Genomic DNA, 18,668 nt, shown 5'->3' on the forward strand with positions numbered 1-18,668 from the left:
TTTCCAGCACAAATCCAGGTTTTCTCACCCTCCACCCCCCCACACAAATTCACTCTCCTGCTGGGGGTGGAGGGTGAAAAAACCTGGATTTGTGCTGGAAATGGCCTAACCTGAAGATTACTTTAGATAAGCTATTACCAGCAGGACAGTGGGGTGGGAGGAGGTATTGTTTCATATTCTGTGTATATATAAAGTCTGCTGCAGTTTCCACGGTATGCATCTGATGAAGTGAGCTGTAGCTCACGAAAGCTCATGCTCAAATAAATTGGTTAGTCTCTAAGGTGCCACAAGTACTCCTTTTCTTTTTGCGAATACAGACTAACACGGCTGTTACTCTGAAACCTAAACTTTTAAAGTGGTGTGTGGCCTCTTCCACCACCCCTCCCGGTGCTTCTCTCCTCCACCACCCCTTCCAGGCTACCTTGGCAGTTATCCCCCTATTTGTGTGATGAATTAATAAAGAATGCATGAATGTGAAGCAACAATGACTTTATTGCCTCTACAAGCAGTGATCGAAGGGAGGAGGGGAAGGTGGTTAGCTTACAGGGAAGTAGAGTGAACGAAGGGGCGGGGGGTTTCATCAAGGAGAAACAAACAGAACCTGCATACCGTAGCCTGGCCAGTCATGAAACTGGTTTTCAAAACTTCTCTGATGCACACCGCGCCCTCCTGTGCTCTTCTAACCGCCCTGGTGTTGGGCTGCGCGTAACCAGCAGCCAGGCGATTTGCCTCAGCCTCCCACCCTGCCATAAATGTATCCCTCTTACTCTCACAGATATTGTGGAGCGCACAGCAAGCAGTAATAACAGTGGGGATATTTCAGAGTAACAGCCATGTTAGTCTGTATTCGCAAAAAGAAAAGGAGTACTTGTGGCACCTTAGAGACTAACCAATTTATTTGGGCATAAGCTTTCGTGAGCTACAGCTCACTTCATCGGATGCATACTGTGGAAAATGTAGAAGAACTTCTACACTTCTTCTACACTTTCCACAGTATGCATCCGATGAAGTGAGCTGTAGCTCACGAAACACTTCTTCTACATTTTCCACAGTATGCATCCGATGAAGTGAGCTGTAGCTCATGAAAGCTTATGCTCAAATAAATTGGTTAGTCTCTAAGGTGCCACAAGTACTCCTTTTCTTTTAGTGGGAACATTGGTTTTGCTGAGGTCTAACCGAGTCAGTAAACTGCGCTAGCGTGCCTTTAAATGTCCAAATGCACATTCCACCATCATTCTGCACTTGCTCAGCCTGTAGTTGAACAGCTCCTGATTACTGTCCAGGCTGCCTGTGTATGCCTTCATGAGCCATGGCATTAAGGGGTAGGCTGGGTCCCCAAGGATAACTATAGGCATTTCAACATCCCCAACGGTTATTTTCTGGTCTGGGAATAAAGTCCCTTCCTGCAGCTTTTGAAACAGACCAGAGTTCCTGAAGATGCGAACGTCATGTACCTTTCCTGGCCATCCCACATTGATGTTGGTGAAATGTCCCTTGTGGTCCACCAGTGCAGCACTATTGAAAAGTACCCCTTGCGGTTTATGTACTTGCCGGCTTGGTGCTCCGGTGCCAAGATAGGGATATGGGTTCCGTCTATGGCCCCACCACAGTTAGGGAATCCCATTGCAGCAAAGCCATCCACTATGACCTGCACATTTCCCAGGGTCACTATCCTTGATATCAGCAGATCTTTGATTGCGTTGGCTACTTGCATTACAGCAGCCCCCACAGTAGATTTGCCCACTCCAAATTGATTCCCAACAACTGGTAGCTGTCTGGCATTGCAAGCTTCCACAGGACTATTGCCACTTACTTATCAGCTGTGAGGGCTGCTCTCATCTTGGTATTCATGCGCTTCAGGGCAGGGGAAAGCAAGTCACAAAGCTCCATGGAAGTACTCTTATGCATGCAAAAGTTTCGCAGCCACTGGGAATCGTCCCAGACCTGCAACACTATGCGGTCCCACCAGTCTGTGCTTGTTTCCCGGGCCCAGAATCAGCATTCCACCGCATGAACCTGCCCCATTGGCACCATGATGCCCACATTGCCAGGGCCCATGCTTTGAGAGAAGTCTGTGTCCATGTTCTCATCACTCTCCTCACTGCGCTGACATCGCCTACTCGCCCGGTTTCGCTTTGCCAGGTTCTGGTGCTGCATATACTGCTGGATAATGCGCGTGGTGTTTAATGTGCTTCTAATTGCCAAAGTGATCTGAGCAGGCTCCATGCTTGCCGTGGTATGGCGTCTGCACAGAAAAAAGGTGCGGAACGATTGTCTGCCGTTGCTCTGACGGAGGGAAGGGCAACTGACGACATGGCTTACAGGGTTGGCTTACAGGGAATTAAAATCAACAAAGGGGGTGGCTTTACATCAAGGAGAAACAAAAACAACTGTCACACAGAATGGCCACCTCAAGGATTGAACTCAAAGCTCTGGGTTTAGCAAGCCAATGCTCAACCCACTAAACTATCCCTTCCTCTGGTAGTTCAGGTAGGACTGAATCTCCATTAAAGTTTTCAAGGTGCCCCTGACAGACCTCACCGAAACAATTGTCGGCCGTTGATTTCACGGAGGGAGGGAGGGGGGAGCAAATGAGTACAAAACAAATCTGGTTTGTTTCTTGTTTTGATCCACTCCATCTATCTTTTACATCTTTGGCTGGCAGCAGACAGTATAGTAGGACTGCAAGCCATCCACATCTCTTGCTGCCCGGCAGAAGATGGTGCAATAGGACTGCCTGCAGGACTAAAGAGAATGACCTGGTCGAGTCACTCCTAATTTAGTCCCTGCGCCCATGTCTGCCCAGGCGCTCCTGACCAACCTTACCGAGGCGGCCAGGAGCACCTTGGACACGATGACGATGGTTTTCAGGCCTATTGCACCGTCTGCTGCCACAAGGCAATGGGTTGTTGCTGCTGTGTAGCAATGCATTACCGCGTCTGCCAGCACCCATGAGACATACGGTGACAGTGAGCTGAGCAGGCTCCATGTTTGAATGGTATGGCATCTGCCAGGAATAAAGGCACGAAACGATTGTCTGCCGTTGCTTTCATGGAGGGAGGGAGGGCCCGGCGACATGTACCCAAAACCACCCGCAACAATGTTTTTTGCCCCATCAGGCATTGGGATCTCAACCCAGAATTCCAATGGGTGGCGGAGACTGCGGGAACGGTGGGATCGCTACCCACAGTGCAACGCTCCAGAAGTTGACTCTAGCCTTGGTACTGTGGAAGCACTCCGCCGAGTTAATGCACTTAATACACTTAGAGCATTTTGAGTGGGGACACACACAATCGACTATATAAAAACGATTTCTAAAAAAATGACTTCTATAAATTCGACCTAATTTCATAGTGTAGACATAGCCTGGGTCTGCACGGCACAGAGGTAGGGGGCGGTGTCCCACAGCTGGCAGCCGCGGATGTGCAGGGAGCTCCGCTTCTGCCCCGGATCGTGATCCGCAGTGAAATTCGGTTCTTGTGTCTCGCTCCCCTTACCGAACAGCATCAGCAGGAAAAGGGGCCACTCCCCAGGAGCCTTCCGGTACCAGTGTAAACGGGTGAGTGCACTGGAGTAAGTGCAGGTCACGGTGCCATTCTGCCCCTCGGAGACATCCAGCCATTCCGGGCTGTGCTCCACAGAGAACTGCCCACTGGCCACTGGGAATAACGGAGACAAGGGGGAACCAAGTCAGACACTGCCCCGAGCCACCTGCCCCTGGGAACCGAGGAGTGGGGTGGGAAGAGAGACAGGCTGCGGGGGGACAGACCGACCGATCTCTCCATTTCACTCCCTTCTTCCCCACCACACAGTCAATGAAATACAGCCCCAGCTCCCTGCTAGTAACCAGGGGTTCTGTCTCCCCAGCCCTTACCCCACAGGTGCATTAGCTGGATCACCCAGGACACCCCCCGCGGCCTCCCCATCCCTGCGCTCACTGACACCCCAGGGCGCGGGGACGCTGCTGAGTTCTCCCTGGGGCCGGCACGTGTGTTGGGGTCTCCTGTGCTGGAGGGATCGGATACATCCTTCTCCCCCCTCGTGTGCCCAGCCAATCAGCGACCAGCCCCTTCTCTCCCATCACAACCGTGTGCCACTCTCACGGCACAGAACTCCTTCGCTCAGGGCCCTTCACCTTGTGAGGGCTGCCCCCTTGTGGACAAGTGTATAAGCGGGTGCAGAAATATTTAGTTCTTTTCAAAGGGAAGTCAGGCGCCCAGCTCCCATTGACCTCTACCAGAACTGGGTGTCCAAATCCCCTAGGCAACCTGCATGAAGAAAGCACTCCTCTCAATTACTAAGCTAAAGCTGTAGGGAGAGATTTCTCCAAATGACCTAGGGGATTCAGGAGTACAAATCCCCTTAAAAAACAATTGGGCAGTATTATTTTCATAGAATTTGTCTATAAAGGTCCATTAGTCTGATCTCCTGTATATCTATATCACAGACCTTTAAATGTCATCCAATTACTCATGTATTGACCCTAATAACCTGTGTTTGCCTAAAGTGTCTTCAAAGGATCACAGAATCACAGACATGTGGGGCTGGAATTCATCTATGTCTCATCCATCCCCCTGTACTGAGGCAGGACAAACCTAGATCATCCCTGACTGGTGTATGTCCAACCTGGTCTTATAAACTTCCATTGATGGGGATTCCATAACCTCCCTTGGAAGCTTATTCCAGCCCTTAACTACCCTTAGCTTTTGAAAGTTTTCTCTACTATCTAATCTAAATCTCCCTTCCTGCATATTTAGCCCATTGTTTCTTGTCCTACTATCAGTGGACATGAACAACAATGATCACTGTCCTCTTTGTAACAGCCCCATATACCTGAAGACTGTTATCAAGTCCGTTCTCTTCCCCCTCCCCCCCTCCCGCCCCTCATGCAAGTCTTCTTTTCTTAAAACCAACCAGACCCAGTTTATTAGTTTTTCCTCATAGGTCAGGTTTTCTAAATCTTATCATTTTTGTTGCTCTCCTCTGGACTCTTTCCAATTTGTCCTCAGCTTTCTAAAAGTGCAGCACCCAGAACTGGACATAGTACTCCAGCTGAGGCCTCACCAATGCTGAGTAAAGTGGGAATCACTTCCCAGCTCTTACATACAACACTCTGTTAATGCACCCCAGAATTGTATTAGACTTTTTCACAACTGCATCACATTATTGGATAATATTCAACTTGTGATCCCCAATGATCCCCAGATCTTTTTCAGCACTGCAGCCACCTACGTAGATATTCCTCATTTTGTAGCTGTGCATTCCATTATTTTCCTTCCTAAATGAAGTACATTGGTGTCTTTACTGACTTTCATCTTGCTGATTTCAGACCAATCTCTAATTTGTCAAGGTCATTTTGAATTTTAAGCCTGTCCTCCAAAGCGCTTACAAACTCTTTCAGCTTGGCGTCATCTGCAAATTTTATAAGCACACGCTCCATTCCATTATCCACATAATTAAATTGAATATTACTGGACCCAGGACTGACCCTCGTGGGACCCCACTAGATACACCCTCCCAGTCTGACAGAAAACTATTGATAACTACTCTTTGAATATAGTCTTTCAACCAGTTTTTCACCCACTTTATAGCACTTTCCTGTAGACCAGGTTTCCCTAGTTTGCTTATAAGAAAGAATCATAGAATCATAGAATCATAGAATATCAGGGTTGGAAGGGACCTCAGGAGGTCATCTAGTCCAACCCCCTGCTCAAAAGCAGGACCCATCCCCAATTAAATCATCCCAGCCAGGGCTTTGTCAAGCCTGACCTTAAAAACCTCTAAGGAAGGAGATTCCACCACCTCCCTAAGCAACGCATTCCAGTGTTTCACCACCCTCCTAGTGAAAAAGGTTTTCCTAATATCCAACCTAAACCTCCCCCACTGCAACTTGAGACCATTACTCCTTGTCCTGTCCTCTTCCACCACTGAGAACAGTCTAGAACCATCCTCTCTGGAACCACCTCTCATGTAGTTGAAAGCAGCTATCAAATCCCCCCTCATTCTTCTCTTCCGCAGACTAAACAATCCCAGTTCCCTCAGCCTCTCCTCATAAGTCATGTGTTCCAGACCCCTAATCATTTTTGTTGCCCTTCGCTGGACTCTTTCCAATTTACCCACATCCTTCTTGTAGTGTGGGGCCCAAAACTGGACACAGTACTCCAGATGAGGCTTCACCAATGTCGAATAGAGGGGGACGATCATTAGCAGTCCCTCCCGGCCATACTGTACGACCCCAGACAGGAGATGCAGAGTTTTTCAAATATTGTGTGCAGTTTTTCTTTTTTTTTCTGCAGAATTTTAATTTTTTTTGCACAGAATTCCCCCAGGAGTAGATCATAGCACCATTGTTCTGGGTGCCACTCAGACAGAGTGACACAGAACCAGCCTTCATTAACTAACCCAAGCAGCAGAAATGTTATCAATGCCAGCCCTCCTCTTGTCATTGGGATGAACATCGCTCTGCATCTTTCTGGGTCTTGGGCATGTTCTCTTACCCTCCCCTTTGCACAGTCAGGTTTCAGGAGAAAGGGTCTTTACCGCATTATGGCTGATTTAACTGAACCAAAGCTGCTCCATCACTAGCTAGCTAAGCAGAATAGACTCAAGCCTCGTCTTGCACTTCTACTGTGCATCTACCCTAAGAGGTTGGCGGGGGTTAGCTACATCGCTGGGAAGCTCTGTAGTGTGGACAAATCCATAGACACCACACAGAGAGGGATGTGAAAAAGACAGGGCTGGATTAGGGGGTTTCCAGCAATGATCTCATCAATCCATTTGCTGGTGTCCCAGCACCGCAGTTTTAATAAGGCCCCTTGCAATTTCTCTAGTCGCGATCATTTCCTGCTCTTCCTCTGGTAGGCGTCTTATTTGGGAGCCAGGATGAAGAGGCAGAAGCAGATGGTATAATTAATCTTTGTAGATCTGTTATCCCCAGCCCAGTCAGAGTATCCAACGGGGTGCAATGGCCACTAGGATTAATTAAAATGTCGATATTTCTAATGAGTACCTAGGCTGTTCCTTCTCATTGCACCGGGAGCCAGGCTCAGAAGTTACTCTTGACTGCTTTAGCTGAGTTCCATGTGTCATTACCATGAACACCAGAGCCGGAACTGCATTTGACTATTTTAATTTGTATTATCACTATTGTTATAATAGAATTATGGTAGGACCTACAGTCTGGAACTGAGACATGGGTCCCTTTGTGCAACATGCAGCGCAGATACATAGACACAGTTCCCACCTGAATGCGATACACATTTCATAGCTGAGAGTGACAGAGGATTTAATTATCCACGTGTAACGCCAAGAGACCTGGGTCACAGGCAGGATTGAACCTGGGAACCTTTGGAGCTAAAGGCATGAGCCTCTACCACATGAGCTAAAAGTCAACTGGCACTTAGCTAAGTCTGTAAAGCAGCCTCACTAATCTCTCTCTCTCAGTGGTCTCAGTAGCTCTAGGTTACACATGTATAATGGATGGGGAAACTGAGGCACAAAGCAATGTAGTGAGTTACTTAAGGTCAAATACAGAATCTTCTATGGAGCCTGTACTGGAACCTAGATATCCTGTGTCCCAGGCCTTTGTCGTAACTGTAAGATAATGGTTTGCAAATAATTCCCATGGGCTCTTTAAATGTAGGTATGTTGAATTGATACAGTTCTCAATTACAAGATACTATAGCCACCAGCTCTCTTGGCATCTCCCTCTATGGCCACCCAGTGCCCATGGTTTGGAGGTCAATGGAGCTTTCCCATTATTCATCAGAAGCTACAGTGGTTTTAAAAATCAATGTACACATTTTGTGCACTGATCTCCCATTCCAGGTTGTCTTTTCTCAGGCACCATAAGTCTGGATTTGTGGCATTTTAATGCAGCTAAACATATGCATGTACATCTGGGAACAAAGAATCGAGGCTGTGCTTACAGGATGGGGGCCACTCTCCTGAGGAGCAGCAACTCTGAAAAAGATTGGGGGATCATGGTGAAGAATTAGCTGAATGTGAGCCCCCAGTGCGATGCTGTGGCCAGAAGACCTAATGTGACCCTGAGATATATAAAGGAGCAATCTCTAGTATGAACAGAGAGGTGATTTTACCATTGGTGTGACCGCTGATGGTACACTGTGTCCAGTTCTGGTGTTCACAATTCCAGACGGGTGTTGACACACTGGAGAGGAATCAGAGAAGAGCCATGAGAATAATTGAAGGAGTAGAAAACCTGCCTTATAATGATGGACTTAAAGAGTTCGAGCTCTGTAGAGCTGTGTAATAAGGCCAAGATTTTCAACGTCCTCTTCAAGGTTTGAATCTCCAATTTCTACTAACTGTAGTGCAGACTGATTGTGCCTGTCGCTTAGGCAGCTTTGAAAATGTCAGCCTCACAGCATGTCAAAGACAGCTCGGTATTTCCAAGCAGACCCATATGCTATGCCTGCAGCTGCTGCATATCAACGTGCAGGCGTTTGACCCCCTCTCAGTTTTCTTAGAGCCGCTTTCACCTCCTTGTTCCTCAGCGTGTAGATGGCCGGGTTCAGCATGGGCGTGACCACGTTGCCGAAGATCTGCACAGGGGTCACCAGCACTTTGCTCAACTGGGGCTGCGTGTAGACCAGGGCGCAGGGCCCGAAGAACAGCGTCACCACCGCCAGATGCGAGGCGCAAGTGGAGGCTGCTTTGCGCCGCCCTTCGGCCGAGTTTATCTTCAGGACGGAATAGACGATCCTGACGTAGGACGCGAGGATGAGGAGGAAGCAGGTCGTGGGCACCATGCCAGTGTCGGTGAAGGTCACGGTCTCGATGATGTACGTGTCTGCACAGGCCAGCTTGACCACCGGGAAGATGTCGCAGAAGAAATAGTCCACCACATTGGACCCGCAGTAGGGCAGCGTGAAGGTCAGGCTGGTGAGGATGGTGGCGTGGAAGGAGCTGGTGACCCAGGTGCCGGCGGCCAGGAGGGCGCACACCCTCCGGTTCATGATGAGCAGGTAGCGCAGCGGGTGGCAGATGGCCACGTACCGGTCGTAGGCCATGGCCGTGTAGAGCAGGCACTCAGTGCTGCCCAGGAAGTGGTAGAAGAAGACCTGGGACATGCACCCGCCCAGAGAGATGGTTCTACTCTTGGCCCAGAGGTTGGCCAGGAATTTAGGGGTGCTGATGGAGGAAAAACCGATGTCCAGCACGGAGAGGTTGCAGAAGAAGAAATACATGGGGGTGTGCAGTCGGGGGTCAGGGAGGATGGCTAATAAGATGAGCAGGTTGCCCAGCAGGGTGCAGAGGTAGAAGGCTAAGAAGGTGATGAAGAGGATGGTCTGGAGGCCATCGGTGTTGGGGATCCCTAAGAGGACGAAATGAGTCACCACAGTATGGTTGACCCGACCCACGGAGGACTCATTCCTGGGGTAGGGGAGAGAAATAATGCCAGTGAGTATCTGAAACAAAAAGACCTGTCATCCTAGTAGAGCTGCAATGCTCTGCTCACCCTTCCTTTTAAAGCCCCCATGACTCACAGTCATTAGGAGTGGTGTATATTTCTATCATTGTAATGCCACTTGGGGTCAGGGTCTCACTGTGCTGGTGCTGAAAATGTCTGCCTTGAAGATCCTACAGTTCAGAGAGGAACAAAGGGGACGTATTTTCTATTCTATTCTAGTCCATTCCAGTTTCTTTTCCTCTTTCCTGTTGTCATAAATATAAAGGGAAGGGTAAACCCCTTTAAAATCCCTCCTGGCCAGAGAAAAAAAAAATCCTCTCACCTGTAAAGGGTTAAGAAGCTAAAGGTAACCTCACTGGCACCTGACCAAAATGACCAATGAGAAGACAAGATACTTTCAAAAGCTGGGAGGAGAGAGAGAAACAAAGGGTCTGTGTGTCTGTCTATATGCTGTTTCTGCCGGGGATAGACCAGGAATGGAGTCTTAGAACTTTTAGTAAGTAATCTAGCTAGGTATGTGTTAGATTATGATTTCTTTAAATGGCTGAGAAAAGAATTGTGCTGAATAGAATAACTATTTCTGTCTGTGTATCTTTTTTGTAACTTAAGGTTTTGCCTAGAGGGATTTTCTATGTTTTGAATCTAATTACTCTGTAAGGTATCTACCATCCTGATTTTACAGAGGGGATTTCTATTTACTTCTATTTCTATTAAAAGTCTTCTTGTAAGAAAACTGAATGCTTTTTCATTGTTCTCAAATCCAAGGGTTTGGGTCTGTGGTCACCTATGCAAATTGGTGAGGCTTTTTATCCAACATTTCCCTGGAAAGGGGGGGTGCAAGTGTTGCGAGGATTGTTCATTGTTCTTAAGATCCAAGGGTCTGGGTCTGTAGTCACCTAGGCAAATTGGTGAGGCTTTTAACCAAACCTTGTCCAGGAAGTGGGGTGCAAGGTTTTGGGAAGTATTTTGGGGGGAAAGACGTGTCCAAACAGCTCTTCCCCAGTAACCAGTATTAGTTTGGTGGTGGTAGTGGCCAGTCCAAGGACAACGGGTGGAATATTTTGTACCTTGGGGAAGTTTTGACCTAAGCTGGTAAAGAGAAGCTTAGGAGGTTTTTCATGCAGGTCCCCACATCTGTACCCTAGCGTTCAGAGTGGGGAAGGAACCTTGACACCTGTCCTATTCCAATGTCTTCAATTCTGTTCTGTCTAAGCCCTTTCCCCACCCCTGTCACCACAGTACCTTTGAGCCTTCCTTTTGTGGCCAGCATTTGTCATATATAGTTTGGTCTCTCCCTCATGCTCTCCGCAGAGGGATAGCCGTGTGTGCAGTGGAGTGATTGTTTTGGTAGGGTTTTGTTGTTATAAATGCACTGGCTGCTATGTGTTTGTGTTAAGGAAGAGGACGAGGATGGAAATTACAAACCAATGAATGTGGTGAAGAATTGCCCCAGCTTTGTTAATGATGTGAATTGTTGGGGAGGGTGTTATTGGGATTAGCGAGAGCAGGAAAAGGAAAGAAGAAGGGGAATAGTCATAGCCAGAGGTGCTGGAACTCGGGCTGCTGGGCGGGGGGCAGCTCCTCCCTTGACATGGTTACCATCATATCCAGGGTTCACAGTTTGGTTCAATTTCTCAGCACCCCCACTGCACAAATTGTTCCTCAGCACCCGTGGCCACAGCTTGTCTCTGCTCAGCCGTGATCAGCAGGCTCGGCTGTGTGGATAACATGCCAGAGGGATTTTTAAGGTGAGATTTAAAGGACAATAACAAAGAGCCTGTTTGGGTTTTGCCAGGGAGTTTTCCCTGTGCAGGAGAGGCAGAGCTGAAGGGGAAACGCTGGCAGGGTGGGGATATAACACATGGAGAGAGGGAGATAAAGGATAGATACACCACAGACAGACAGGCAGGCAGGCAGGTACTGCACAGAGAAGGATGGATACAGGGCTGGATCGATTTCTCTCTAAAGAAAATATTTGGCTGACGTCATCTCCCTCTGAGCGAGACAGAGACTGACAGATTCAGAGACAGGCAGAGACCGAGGGAACTTTACCAAAGTAGGAGTCTTACACTGGCTGCATTGGGAAAGGCCGATCCAGCTGCCTGGAATTCTTCCTTTCTGTCCCCGGCCGTGATTCCTGTGTAGCACCATCCAGCTTTCTTAACCCAAACAGCCCATCGCCCAGGAGAGGTGCACAGCCTGGGCCCTTGGTATCCAACCCGGAGACCTAATCCGCTCTGAAGCTAGCCAGGGCTGCCCGCAGCGTATCACCCCACACTGCCGCCGAGCCCCACAGCTTCCTCACAGCTTCCAGCCTCCTTATGGCTCTCCGTGGTCGTTAAATCCCCTTCAGGCCCTTCGGGACCAGGGTCCTGAATCCCCACCAGGCTCCCAGACTGAGACCGCAGCAGAGTCGCCAATTAATGGAGATTTTGCATCATTTGAGAGAACGCTCATAGACCCCCGGGACCAAACCCTCCGCCGGCATCAGTAAGTGTAGCGCCATGGAACTGAAAAGGCCAGATCCCCAGGTCCACCAGGGTCCAGATTCTGCTCTCGCTCCCCCTGACCTGACTCCTGGGGAACTCCATTGGATTCCCTGGGGCTGTTTCCTCTCTCAGCCACACACCCTGGTGTAAATCAGGAGTAATGCCATTGGACTGAAGGGAGCTGCGTAGATTTCTACCAGCTGAGAATCTAACCCAGACATTGTGAGGGGGGAGGGGATGTTCATGTTCCTCTAGGCTCTCCTGCGATGTGACACAAGGCAGAGAATTCCCCCCAGGGTGTGAAATAGGCGTAAACTGGGCCAGAGGTTCATCTGGAGGCCTCTGAAGCCAACAGAGCTTTGTCCTTGGTTTGTATCCCCTGCTGTTCCCCTGCCCCCTTCTCTGTGTCTCTGTGTGCACAGGATTGTATCCATGCCCTGGTGAAATTCACCCCTGAAATTCATAGATAGCCACATACTGTATGAATACAACCCTGTGCAGACAGAGGGCAGCATACGTCCTGTGCACCAGTTCTCATCACTTTTTGCAGTACAGTAGAGACTCCAAGAGGAGCATTGAGTTATTTTTGGCAGCACAGTACAGCAGCCCCCAACTCCAGCAAGATCCTGGTACTGTTGTTCTGGGTGCAGCTCAGACACAGAGTGAGGCAGACTCTGCCTTTCAGGTTAATCTAAATTAACCCAAGCATAGGAAGGATTATCTATGCCATCCCTCCTCTTCTCATTGGGTTGAATGTCACTCTGCATCTTTCTGGGCCTCGCGTGTGTTCTCTTACCCTCTGTAATGAGGCTGGTTCTGGCAGGACCCCACGGAGAGTGCCAATTCAGGACAAACTGCTTCAACTTCATTCAGGGCAGTTACAGCCCAAGACTGGGTTTTTTCCACCTCTAAGGCAAACCAAACCAGACAGACAGAGCAGACTTTGGTTTTACCCCAGTGGCTAACCACAAGTCACACAAGCAATTCCCTTTGACACTCCCGTTTCCCAGTATCACCACCAGTGCCACTTGTTATGGGGACAGATGGTTAGGAAAACCAATACCCCAGTAAAAGAAAAAAGGTTCTCTCAATCCCAAAGGACCAAGCCCCAGACTCAGGTCAATATACAAGTTAGATCTTACCCACAAATCACGCTGTTGCCAATCCTTTAGAATCTAAAATCTAAAGGTTTATCCATAAAAGGAAAAAGATAGAGATGAGAGCTAGAATGGGTTAAATGGAATCAATTACATACAGTCATGGCAAAGTTCTTGGTTCAGACTTGTCGCAGTGGTGGAATAGGCTGCAGGTTCAGATCAAGTCTCTGGAGAGCATCCCCAGCTGGGATGGGTCTTTCAGTCCTTGGTTCAAAGCTTCAGAGTAGCAAAGTCCCTCCAGAGGTAGGAATCAGGACTGAAGACAAGATGGAGGAGCTGCAGCAGCTTTTTATATTCTCTTGCCGTGTGATCTTTCTTCTTTTGTCCCAAGGACAAGCTGCCCATCACATGGCCTGGAAAACCCTCAGAGTTCTGCCCATAGGCAGGTCCCTGCATGCCTTGCTGAGTCGCAAGGCATATCTGCCATCTCTCAATGGGTCAGTTGAATAGCTGATGGTCCTTAATGGGCCACCCAGCAGGCTAGGCAGAGCTGACGCCACATTGTCTGGGGTGTCCCCCAGAAGCACAGCACAAGTTTGAAATCCAGACAGTACAGAGCCAATACTTACAACTTTAAATAGAAAAATGATACATGCATACAGATAGCATAATCATAATGACCAAACCATAACCTTGTCTTAGACACCTTATTTGACCCCCTTTATGCAAGATTTGGTGCCACTACAGGACCTTGGTTGCAGCAATGTTCTATACGGTCCCAGTTCAAGTCAATAACATCAGACCCTCCCCTTTGCACAGTCAGGGTTCGGAGGAAGGGCCTTTAGAGGATTATGGCTGATTTAACTGAACCAAAGCTGCTCCTTCACTAGCCAGGTAAATGGAGTAGACACAAGCCTCGTCTTGTACCTCTACTGTGCATCTACACTAAGGGGCTGGTGGGGGTTGGCTACGTCGCTGGGAAGCTCTGTAGCGTGGACAAATCCACAGACCCCTGCACAGAGAGGGATGTGAGAGAGACAGGGCTGGATTAGGGGGGTTCCAGCAATTACCTCCTCCATCCATTTGCTGTAGCCCAGCATTGCAGTTTTAATAAGGCCTCTTGTGATTCCTCTAGTCGCAATCATTTCCTGCTCTACCTCGGGTGGGCGTCTTACTTGGGAGCCAGGATGAAGAGGCAGAAGGCAGAGGGTATAATTAGTCTCTGTAGAAGTGTTATCCCCAGCCCAGTCAGAGCATCCCATGGGATGCAATGGCCCCTGGGATCACTTAAAATGTTGACATTTCTAATGAGTCCCCAGGCTGGGCCTTCTCACTGCGCTGGGAGCCAGGCTCAGAATTTACTCTTGACTGCATCAGCTGGGTTCTGTGTGTCTTTGCCACGTACCCCGGAGCTGGATCTGCATTTGACTATTTTAATTTCTATTATCACTAGTATTATCATGGGTATTATGGTAGGACCTACATTTTGGAACTGAGGCGTAGGCTGCTTTGTGCCACACCCAGCAAAGACAGATAGAAACAGTCCCCAACTGAATGTGATACACATTTCATCGCTGCGAGTGACCAAGGATTTAATTTTTCATGTATAACAGATGGGGAAAATGAGGCATGAAGAGATTTAGTGAATTACTTAAGGTCAAATACAGAGTCTACTATAGAGCCTGTACTGGAATGCAGATCTCCTGTGTCCCAGGCCTTTGTCTTGGCCACAAGATAATGGTTGGCAAATAATTCCCATGGACTCTTTAAATGTAAGTCTGTTACAAAATATTATAGCCACCTGCTTTCCCTGCTTCTCCCTCTATGGCCATCCAGTTTATGACCAGAACGCCCAGTCGAAAAGCAGTCCTGGCAGTTCCCGTCAGCACCCAGGGGGCTCCGGGCGAAGGCAGGCTCCCTGCTTGCCCGAGCTCTGCATGGCTGCTGGAAATGGCCACCAGGTCCTTGTGTAAGCTCCATGCACAGGGAAGCTCCATGCACAGCCCCCGCCCCTAGTGCCAGTTCCACAGCTCCCATTGGCCATGAACTGCAACCAATGGGAGCTGCAGGGGCAGTGCCTTCGGGTGTGAGGGCAGCACGCAGAGCCTCCCTCGCTGTCCATGCACCTAGGGCCTGTGTCTTCCTCCTGGGATCCGTGGCAAGCACTGCCGGGACCCCACACCCCAAACCCATCCTGCACCCCAACTTCCTGCCCCAAACTCCTCATCCCCAACTCCACCCCAGATCCCAGACACCCAGCCAGAGCCCTCACTCCCCCACACACACTCCAACCCCCTGTCCAAGCCTGGAGACCCCTCCTGCACCCCAAACCCCGCATCTCTGGTCCCACCTGAGTGTCCACACCCCCAGACAGAGTCCTCATCCCCTGTCAAGTTTCCTCTCCCACTCTGAACTCTAGGGTACAGATGTGAGGACCTGCATAAAAGACCCCCTAAGCTTATTCTTACCAGCTTAGGTTAAAAACTTCCCCAAGGTACAAACTTTGCCTTGTCCTTGAACCGTATGCTGCCACCACCAAGCGTGTTAACAAAGAACAGGGAAAGAGCCCACTTGGAGATGTCTTCCCCCAAAATATCCCCCCCAAGCCCTACATCCCCTTTCCTGGGGAAGGCTTGATAATAATATCCTCACCAATTGGTACAGGTGAACACAGACCCAAAACCTTGGATCTTAAGAACAATGAAAAATCAGGTTCTTAAAAGAAGAATTTTATTTAAAGAAAAGGTAAAAGAATCACTTCTGTAAAATCAGGATGGTAAATACCTTACAGGGTAATCAGATTCAAAACATAGAGAATCCCTCTAGGCAAAACCTTATGTTACAAAAAGACAAAAAAACAGGAAGATTCATTCCCTCCAGCACAGCTTATTTTACAAGCCATTAAACAAAAGAAAATCTAATGCATTTTCTAGCTAGATTACTTGCTAACTTTACAGGAGTTGTAAGGCTGCATTCCTGATCTGTTCCCGGCAAATGCATCGCACAGACAGACAGACCCTTTGCTCTCCCCCACTCCAGATTTGAAAGTATCTTGTCCCCTCATTGGTCATTTTGGTCAGGTGCCAGCGAGGTTATCCTAGCTTCTTAACCCTTTACAGGTGAAAGGGTTTTGCCTCTGGCCAGGAGGGATTTTATAGCACTGTATACAGAAAGGTGGTTACCCTTCCCTTTATATTTATGACACCCTCCAACCCCCTGCCCCAGCCCAGAGCCCTCTCCAGCACCCCAAACCCCTCATTCCCAGTCCCACCCCATAGCCCGCACCCCCAGCCAGAGAGCTCACCGCTTCCTGCACCCCAACACTGTGCCCCAGCCCGGTGAAAGTGAATGAAGGTGAGGGAGAGTGAGTGACAGAGGGAAGGGGGATGGAGCGAGCAGGGGTGGGGCCTCATAGAAGGTGTGGGGCAGGGGCAGGGCCTTGAGGAAGGGGTGGAGTAGTGGGCAAGGACAAGCGGTGTTTAGTTTTGTGTGATTAGAAAGTTGGCAACCCTGCGTCCAGTGCCCATGGCTTGGAAGTCAATGGAGTTTTCCCATTGTCCATCAGAATGTACTTTGTTTTTTAAAATCAATGTGCACAATTTGTGCACTGATCTTCCATTCCAGGTTTTCTTATCTCAGGCACATAGTCTGGATTTGTGTCTTGTTGGAAATTGGTTCCCTCGACCAATGCAAAGAAACAACAGAGAAAATTCAGGATGAACCCCAGCAGTTCAAAGGGGGCGCTGAAGTGCAGGGAGTGGTGGAGGCAATTCTGTAGGGGGTGCTCTTCCCTCCGAGTCAGGGCTTTTTCTAGTGCCGGGATGCTGGGCTCACTTGCACTGTTCTGCAGGGAGATGTTATCTACCCCAGGTTCCTTTCATTTTATTTCTTTTATTATTTTTTCATTTCAAGGCACAAGGTTAAATCCCATGGCCTAGGAGTTAGTGATTGTGACAGGTTGTCCCCCGCTCCAGAGTGCCATCTGATGGGGTACCCCTGAGCCTGCCAGTTCCACCAGCCTGGGCTCCCTTACACTGTCTTGCTGAGCCAGGCCCTCAAGCCTCCTCCGGCCCACACACAGGTAGGGACACGTCCAGCTGCAGAAAGACACAGACACTGAAATCAGCTCTGCGTGGGAATATTCAGCGAGGGAATTGCCAGCACCCAAGTTCACACCCCCTCTGGTACGTAAACGCAAAATGGTATTGTCTTGTGCTGCACAGAGAACTGTACAGCATAAGCTCATGAAATCCACTCCCTCCCTCAATGTGGAGGAAGACATGCACACTCCCCCCACCCTGGTGTTATGAATTCCACAAACTGGTTTTAGAGAAAGCAAAAATAAGTTTATTAACTACAGAAGATATATTTTAAGTGATTAAATGGGATAGCAAACAGGTCAAAGCAGATTACCCTGTAAATAAACAAACCGCAAACTGAGTTAACACACTAGATTGGTAGGATATGAATTAGCAAATTCTCACCCTGAGAGACAAGCAGGCTGGCAGATTTTTAAGGCATAAGCTGCCTAGCTTTGCAGCTTGGGTTTCCCACGTTTTCATACATAGGCTAGAAATCCCTTAGCCTGGGACCATCACTTCCCCCTATTCTGTCTTTGTTCTTCGGGTGTTTCCAGGTGACTTGTTGAAGGGAGAGTGAGATACCATCATGATGCCATTTCCCCCCTTTTATAGCTTCTTCCCACTTGCTGGAAAGCTCTTTTGCTGTGACCTGGGTCAAACAGTTCCCATTGGGCAGTGCTGTCTCTGAGAGGTTTCTATTGTACGCAGTTCCTGGGGTAATCCTTGTGCTTGTGCATTTCCTCCCTGAGCCATTAACTTTATTTGGCCTTTTTACTGTTGTACCTGAAAGTCTTCTTGTTTCAGTTTCAGTAGCACAAACATAGGCAAACTTCATAACTTCACATACAAAGAAAGCACATACAATTCAATGAGATATTAATGTCTAGCAGATCAAGACTTTTAGAATGATAACTTACAAAGCATACTTCGTGCAAAACATGTCCTAATTACATGACAGTGGTGAATATTGGGGTGTCAGGGTATCACAGTGATAAGTCAGAAAAATACATTATCGTATGGAAGGCCTGTAGGCTCACTTGCAAGGGGTGCTGCAAAGACACACAGCGAGAGACAGCCCCTACCCCGAAGGGATTACCAGAGAAATGGTTGGGAGAAAGGAATAATTTTTAGCAGTGTCTCAGGTGAGGAACTGAGCCCCAAAGAGATTATGTCATCGTCCTAATTTCCTGCCTAGCCTTCATGAAATCTGGCATTAATGTATTCATTTCCTGCCTCACCCAAACCCTGGGTAACTTTATTGACTCCATCCGTCATGAGAACACTAGCGTAACCCAGCTGCCCAACTTCAATCTGAGCAGAATTCCTTTGGCCTTTTCCCTAACACTAACCCTAGGCTAACACCAGTGTGTTTCTCCCTTGCCCTGGGAAAACTCCATTGATGTCCATCCGAACCCCAACCCTGGAATAGCTCCTTCGACCTCCTCCCCAGTCTGGATCAGGATCTCTGGTTAAGGGGGTGCAAGCAAACAATGTGCATTTTAATGCAGTTAAAGGTACGCACCTATATCTAGGTATGAAGAATCATGGCTATGCTTATAGGACTGGG

The 18,668-nt window shown here is 48.5% G+C and overlaps 1 protein-coding gene across 1 annotated transcript; it reads right to left on the reverse strand.

Moving 5' to 3' along the window:
* Positions 1-8,450: 8,450 nt before the first annotated feature.
* LOC144273311 (olfactory receptor 10D3-like) lies at positions 8,451-11,422 on the reverse strand. Its single transcript, XM_077831773.1, has 2 exons — positions 11,418-11,422; positions 8,451-9,396 (listed from the first exon to the last, which is right to left on the reverse strand). The coding sequence occupies exons 1-2, from the start codon at positions 11,420-11,422 to the stop codon at positions 8,451-8,453; spliced, it is 951 nt and encodes a 316-aa protein (XP_077687899.1).
* Between the last annotated feature and the right edge of the window lie 7,246 nt (positions 11,423-18,668).

The sequence above is a fragment of the Eretmochelys imbricata genome, chromosome 13 (assembly GCF_965152235.1).
Source record: "Eretmochelys imbricata isolate rEreImb1 chromosome 13, rEreImb1.hap1, whole genome shotgun sequence".
Taxonomy (NCBI): Eukaryota; Metazoa; Chordata; order Testudines; family Cheloniidae; genus Eretmochelys; species Eretmochelys imbricata.